We start from the raw sequence: 7,585 nt of genomic DNA, 5'->3' as shown, positions 1-7,585 counted from the left end.
TCTTGGGGGGCTTGGGAGCGCTGACGGGCATCAGCACCACGTTCTGGATGGTTTGGGACTTCGCCTTCTGGTCCTTGGCCAGTTTCTTCTGCTCTTCCAGCTGCCGCTCCAGGTCTGCGAAGAGAAGACAACCAACCATCACACCCCACGTTTGTGACCATCATGCCCCAGCAGCACGAGCTCAGTGCTTCACTCAAATCAAACTGCACTGAAGGAAAAGGTGGCTGGATTCTCCTGCCACCCACCTGAGCTGCTTTGGCCAGCTGACAGGGAACAAGCAATCATAGAATCTTAGAATCATAGAATGGTTTGGGTTGGAAAGGACCTTCAGATCATCCAGTTCCATGGGCAGGGACACCTCACACTAAACCATGTCACCCAAGACTCCATCCAACCTGGCCTTGAACACTGCCAGGGATGAAGCATTCACAATATCCTTTGGCAACCCATTCCAGCGCCTCAGCACCCTCACAGTAAAGAACTTCTTCCTTAGATCTAACCTAAACTTCCCCTGTTTAAGTTTGAACCCATAATGCTTTATGTCAGTTGTCTACTCCTCCTGAGGAGAAGATGGGTATTTCTGCTCCCGAAGCCAGACCCACCTACAGGGGAGAGTGGAGAACCCTCCCTGGGCAGCAGGAACTGCTTCCCAAGCTTGGCTGGATGCCCTCCCCAGGAGCCAGGCGCTGGTGACAGGGAGCAGGACTGCCTGTGTCAGGAAACATCACCCTCCACCCGTCTGTGTGAACACTGGGAGTCAGGAGTAACCCTGTCATCTCACTTATCCAGGGCAGTAGGGGACTAGGACATCCCAGATAAGAACAGGTCCTACAGGACACGGTGAGGAGGGAGACAAGCAGCTCTGGGGAATCCAGGTCAGGTCATTGGCTTCAGCTCAGGGGAAGCTGTGTAAGACACACGATAGCTCCAGGCCAATGCGAGCAGACAGCTCAGCACCCAGAGCATCTTAGCAGCAGCTTGGGTGGCTGCAGCACAGCTCAGAGCTTGCAGCACCTATTGCCTGATGCTGCTGGAATCTGACTCGCACCCTCAGCACCCCAGCTGGCACCACAGACTTTAGGCTGTCAAATCCCCCAAGCAACTGCTCCCTGGGAGGTAAGGGAGAGGGGAAAATTCACTCAAGCCCTAGGATGGAAAGGGATCGGGATGGATTTGTTTCAGGGCAGCATGTGTTGAAAAGAACCCAAATATGGCTCATGTGGGGGTTATGTCAAAGGAAATCAGCTCCCCAGAGCAGCAGCGGGGTGAGAAGCCTTTACCAGGCACTGACTGTACCTGCCAGAGTGTAAAGAAACTGCTCCTCTCCTTGCTCTGTCTGGTTTTTTCTGTTGTCCAGAACCTTCTTGACCGTGTCCATCAGGCCAAACGTGTGGGCAACATTGTTCAAGACTGCAGCATCTGCAAGGCAAGTGCATTGGATGAGTGTCGAGTCCCACAGGTACTCAAAAGATGCTTGTATCACCCCAAAACCCTGCTGCTGCTTTATGTACAACTATCTCTGCTCTTCCACAGGAGCTGGCTGGCAAGGGCAGACCCAGCTCCCTCATCCTTCTGACATCCCAGGCCTAAACAATCCCATTCCCATGATAAAGACCCAGAGATGTGTCACCCAAGCAGCTCAAAACTGCTGCAAATGAAAGCATCAGTTGCACTCACAGAGATACAAACGAGCTCTCCACCTCCAAACCATCCCCCCATGCTGCTGACAGTGGCATTAACACACCAGCTTCACTGAAAGCTCTGCAGAGTTTCTATTCTAATCCACTGACTTCAATCACTCCCAGCTTCCCAAAGCTGCCACCTCCCCAACACAAAGATGTGCCAGCCCAAAGCTAACTTAGAAAAGATATCAAATAATCCTGCCTAAAATGAAGTTTGTGGCTTTGTGGATGTTCTCTCAGCAAGAGGTGCCCAAAGCCTGTACTCACAGGGGCGTGCTGAACTGGATTAGGAAACGGAGCTGAGTTCAAAATAACCCTAAAAAGGGGAGTTATTTTTAACCCAGATCAGTTCCCTCATCCGGTTCAGCCCCCAAACCAGGTTTTCTGACACAAGTGAGGGGGCAGGACCTGTTGAAGCCTGCACTGTCATGGAGTAAAGTGTTTGGACAACTCTGGTCCAATCTGGGAAGGCTTCCCAAGGGCCAGGAGCTGAGGACAGTCACCCCATAGCCTCAGCAAGCTGCCAGGGTCGCTCTGCTCAGGGAGCAGTGGGGCATGTCATGTCCTCGTGCCTTGAAGCAAATGCACTTCAGAGCTGGGCAGGCTGAGAGCACATCCAGCTGAGGAGCAGGAACTCGCTCAGCACCCTGACTCACAGCTCTGAATGATGGGGATGGACCCTTCTCACTTCATCTTTTGCCTGCAGCTGCCCTTTAAAGCATCCTTCCCCAGGGCAGAGCCAGAGGCTGTGGATCACAACCCACCTGTCATCTGGAAGGGAGACTGACCCAACCTCTGCTGGACGCCTCTTAGGACTTCTTCTATCTCCTTCTGGATGTTGCACACAACCTCTTCCATCAGCCCCACATCAGCTATTCCTTTCCAGAACATCAGTGTGTCCTCTGGCACAAGGAGAGGGGAAAAAGAAGTCAACATGCACAAGCACTTGGTGGTTTCCCCCACAAGGCTAACTTCAACCTTTCAGGCAAGATTAACTTCGCAAGACAAGTTCTAATTTGGCCATTGGGGTGGATATGACATGCCAAAACCCCTCCAAAAGGAGCAAACAGACCTAAGCAGCAAATCAGTAGCATGTTTTCAAGCAGCACCATGACTTCCAAGGTAACATTCACATCCTCACAAAATGCAGAGATTAAAACCTTGGTTTGAGGCAATTCTGCCTCAACTTCTGAGGAGGGAATGCCAGGCACTGCAGCCAGAGAGGCACAGCCACGAGAACTGACAGGTTACTAACACAGGGTGCTAACAAGACACTGATGCTTTCAGTCTAGCTCCAGGCTGGCAGAATGAACAACTAGAAGCCTCTCACTGTAATGTGAGGGATCAGCCACAAGGCCAGGGCTGAAGTCACACCCTGCCTGCAGCAATGAGGAGATCCACCTGGGAAATGCTGGCACAAGGGTCTGGGGGCAGCTCTGTCACTGCCTCAACTCTCCTTATTGTCAAGATTTCAGTCTCTAACAGGCAAGAAGAGGGGAAGAAAACAGCCAAGAAGCAGCCTGAGCTCACCCGAGATCTCATCTGTGTCCTTTTTCATGCCTTCCTCAGTGGCCATGGTGACAGCAGCCGTCAGAGCCGAGTTCCACTCGATGCCCTCCTCCATGCTCTCCTCCGACAGCGCAATCTGGGTGATGCTCCCTGCCAGAGAGGCAGCATCAGCTCCCTCTGCAGCCCCAGTGCTGGGCCCTGCTTTGTTCTCCACCCCCCTCACCCCCTCAGATGACAGGGGCAGGGTCCGAGCTCGTTTATAGAAGGGAAATGGATCTGACCCAATCTTGTTTCTAGATTGAATTTGGAACTAAGTCGATGTGCAGCCATTGTAAGGTTTTACCATGGTGCTTTCCAGGACGCTCTCCTTAGCCTATGGACGACTTTGCCATCTCACTCACCCAGGGCCTTACAGAACTGTAATTTGCCCAGCTGAACAATGCAAAGAGATCACTTTCTGCTCTGAAGCATGGGATTCACTGAGAATTTGCAGTTGGAATCATAGAATCCCAGCCTGGTTTGGGTTGAGGGGACCTTAAAGCTGATCCAGCTCCAACCCCTGTCACGGGCAGGGACACCTTCCACTAGAGCAGGTTGCTCCAAGCCCCTGTGTCCAACCTGGCCTTGAACACTGCCAGGGATGGGGCAGCCACAGCTTCTCTGGGCACTCTGTGCCAGCGCCTCAGCACCCTCATGTCCATCCACCATTCCCCGTCTGGGGATGTGCAGGTGATGTGGAGCAGGCTGCTCTGGGAGAGGTCGGCATCCCTAAATTAACTCCTCCGTATTAGCCCATCTCCTGCCTTTCTAATAGACCCTCCAATAGGAAAACCATCAGAGAACACTGTGTGAGCTTGCTCGGGTGTTTGCTCACATGGACATACCAGGGACCCCTTCAAGGTGAGACACCCCCCCCAGCTCCCAAGGCTGCCTCTCGTCCTTCTGCTTCCCAACCCTCTCAGTGCTGAAGAGCAGAGCTCCTTCCCCACACCTTTCTGAGCAGACATGAGGAGCATTTTCCTCCTCAGAAACCAGAGGAGTCACCTGAATGGTGGGACTGCCCCATCTGGTGCGGGGGCTTAACCTGATTTGATGAGTTCAGGGAGGAAAAGGAGTGCAGGGCCACTGCCATGGTTTCCTACCATCAGCTGATGTAGGGGTCTGCACCACGCTCTGCTGCCCTGGCACCGGCGCTCTGGCGCTGCTGATCAGGAGATCGAACTTGGTGCTTCGACAAGTGTTGGTGCACACTTTGTCGTGCTGGTAGAAGTCAATCTGCCCCGAGTCCATCATCTTCCTATGCAGGGAGTGAGAAAGAGAACCAGGCTCAGCTCAAATCTCAGCCAAAAGAGAGTATTCCACGTAGGAATGCTACATAGGCCATGAGAAGGATGGAGAACAGGAGACCCAAGGGCCACTCTGCACACAAAGTATCTCCTGCAGGGCTTTCAAATGGCAAATACAAGCCACCCCCAGCTTCATATACAGGGTTCCAGTCCTGTTCCACCCCCACCAAGTACCAGGTCCCCCAGGTGAGGCTAGTTGTGTGCAGGGTGAGGAATCCTGGCCTCAGACCACAGACCAAGGATCTCTGCAGGCTCCAGCCAGGTAATGTGAGGCTCCAGGCCATCACCTGAGGACCACCCAGCAGACAGATGCCTGCTCAGGGTCCTGCAGCTGCAGTGATGGGAGCCTGAAGCTGGACACGGCGCTCAGCAAGTGAAATACCTCAGCATGATTCCTCCAAGGCGGATGGCTCTCTTCCAGTCCTTCAGGGTGGACTTCCCAGCCAGGTGAACAAAATGCTTTGGGCTGATCAGTTGGTCATTGAACTGCCAAGGAGACAAAGAAAGAGGGTAACATCACTTTGGAAGTGTGTAATGGAACATCCAACACAGCCAGTCCACAACCCGTCCAACCCCTGACTTCTACCCAGAAAGAGGAGCTGCTTCTCTAACCCCTACCAGCTCCCACCCCTCGCCACAGCAATGCTTCTAACTCCAGAATGGATCTGTGTGCAGGGATCACCCGCCAGCCAGCGGCACTGGAACCACACAGCTCTACCCCAGAGCAGCCCTGAAGGCTTTCCTATGAAGCATGAACCAAATCATCTCCTTTCGGGAACATGGACACTGGAGATCACTAGGGGAGACTCTTGTTCCCTCAAACAGCTGAGCAACATCTGCCTGGCACAGGCATTCACTCAGGTGTCTGCTCTGTCCTGCTCCAGTGACTAAGAGAGCTCCTGGTGAGGGTCAGCAGCTCTCACTGCAGCAGCACATGGGGACTCAGCCTTGGCAGTTCTAGCAAGCTTCAGCACTCAGAACCCTGCAGGCTGCAAAGTCACTCAGTGCCAGGGAAACACAGGAAACAAGGAAGTCCTGCAGAGCTCAAGCTCCAGAGCCTGAGAGCACAGAAGGAACCCACTGCAAAGCTCCCTCACCTTCACACACTTGACATTAATCCCTGGACAGACAAACTTCTTCCAGAGCAGGATGGCTTTGCTCTCCCCGCAGGTGATGGGGTAGGCGATCTCAATCTCCTCGTTCGCTTCGATGGTGTTGGGGTCTAAGGGAGGAGGAAGTGGGGGAAAATGAAACTGTCCACCCAAGAGGCTCCAATCCCACAAGGTGAGAGCTGAAAGCTCACAGGATGGGAGACCTGCACTCAGGGAACCAAAAGAAGGGCAGATCCCTGGTCAGGATCAGTCCTTTCTTGGTCTTCTCCAATACTAACAGCAAATGGCATCTACTTTTTAATACAGCACCACTCAAAAGGAAGCTCATCTATCAGGACAAGGGGAGATGTGCCAGTGAGAGCAGTCTTTGTGGAAACAAAATGCTGTCAAATGGGAAGCACAGATCTCGCTCAGATTTCTCTGATATCTCTCTAGCAGCAGTAGCAGCTATTTCCTGCTAATATATTCTCTTCACACACAGAGTAGCTGCAAAAAGACCCACACAGGAAGCAGAAGAGTAGTCAAGATCTAGTGACAGCACCTAATACCAGGAGCCTTTCCCCACACACTCCCCTGGGATAGCAGGGAGCACCTGGAGCCAATGAGCTTGGCTCTGTTGAACATCCAACCCCACGTGCCAGGCTGTTCCTCCAGCACAGAACCAGCAACCAGAGTGTGATGCTTCACTCAGCGCAGACACGACCACCATCCTCCTCACCATCAATCCTGCCTGCCAGTAGCCAGAGTGAAATCTCGGCTCCCCTGGACCCCCTGGGAGCCCTTACCATTCATTGCAGGAGAGCCAGGAGCTCACTTCCAGGACTTTGAGACCAAGCAGTAACAGCAGACTCTTATTCCAGACTATGCCCAGACCCTGCACCCACATCCATGCCTGGGAAACAGCATCTGCAGGGGCAGAGCCAGAAGGAAGCCCAACGAACTGGAGCCACCAGCCCTGCAGAGGAGGGGATTCTGCCCATGCCAAGCAGGAACTCACCGATCCCTCCCTCTAGCTTGTGGATGGTGTGGGTTTCGACAGCCACCACGGCGGCGCTGGCCTCGGAGCCCTCCTGGTAAATCCTGTTGGGAAAGCGGGGATCCAGAAACAAACCATGGATTCGGATTCACAGCACGGGGTTACCAATTCCCTCCGTTTCTTCCTTGCCTGGAATTTTGTTTGATCCACTTCCAATCGCAGGCATTGGTTTTGGCATATACAAAATACAACCGATAATCCCAAGGCCTGAGACAGGCAGAGGCATTCCCAGCCCTGGCATCACACCCTCCCCACTGCCAGTGCCATGAAGCAGCTCTGCAGTGGTGCTTCCTGCTGCTTTCTCCTCCCGTTCCTGACACACGCAGGAGGAAGCAGAGCAAAATGTCCCAGGATTTCCCCTCCCCGCCCTGTGTGACACTGCAGCACCGGTGATCATGTGGGGAAGAGTCACTGCCATGCCTACAGCCACCCTGTGCTGTGGCTATTATCCAACTGGAGCATCCAACATGTACATCCCGACTGTTCAGATGAAGAGCCTGGCTGGTGGCAGCCGCTTCTCTGCAGCAGCAGCAGCCCAGGTGCCACAGAATTCCCTCCAACATCCCAGTTCTGTTGTATTTTAGTGGATTATCTTCGGGAATGCTGCCATGGATGCAGATATGGATCTGGACACACATCCAGCAGCTGCAGTGTGGCAAAAACCCCATCCTGGGCTGGAGAGGGAAGAGGGAGAGCAGGAGGATGCGTGGCCAGGGCAGCATCACTACCACCTCTCCGCTTCCTTGCTTCCACAAGTGCCACCATCTGGAAGGCACATTATCCCCACAGGACAACTGCAGTGCTCAGAGGCCCCATGGCAGCGACACACACAAAAGCCTTTTTTGCCTTTGGGGTCTTTCTCCCTGCAGCGTGAGGCACAAAACCAACAGAGACCTGGAA

General features: G+C 53.4%; 1 protein-coding gene across 1 annotated transcript in view; it reads right to left on the bottom strand.

Annotated features, from left to right (window-relative positions):
• The window catches only part of GMEB1 (glucocorticoid modulatory element binding protein 1), a gene marked incomplete at its 5' end in the record, with an annotated part of 7,330 nt that extends 575 nt beyond the window's left edge, over positions 1–6,755 (bottom strand). Inside the window, 8 exons of the mRNA XM_010011732.1 lie at positions 1–114; positions 1,297–1,419; positions 2,447–2,584; positions 3,213–3,341; positions 4,334–4,488; positions 4,920–5,023; positions 5,635–5,759; positions 6,647–6,755. Of these exons, the coding sequence (XP_010010034.1) occupies positions 1–114; positions 1,297–1,419; positions 2,447–2,584; positions 3,213–3,341; positions 4,334–4,488; positions 4,920–5,023; positions 5,635–5,759; positions 6,647–6,755 (997 nt within the window). The remainder of the gene's footprint in view (positions 115–1,296; positions 1,420–2,446; positions 2,585–3,212; positions 3,342–4,333; positions 4,489–4,919; positions 5,024–5,634; positions 5,760–6,646) is intronic.
• Positions 6,756–7,585: the final 830 nt, after the last annotated feature.

Source organism: Nestor notabilis, unplaced genomic scaffold, assembly GCF_000696875.1.
Source record: "Nestor notabilis isolate BGI_N333 unplaced genomic scaffold, ASM69687v1 scaffold20923, whole genome shotgun sequence".
Taxonomy (NCBI): domain Eukaryota; kingdom Metazoa; phylum Chordata; class Aves; order Psittaciformes; family Psittacidae; genus Nestor; species Nestor notabilis.
Note: the sequence above shows the minus strand (reverse complement) of the source record. Positions and strands in the feature narration are given on the sequence as shown.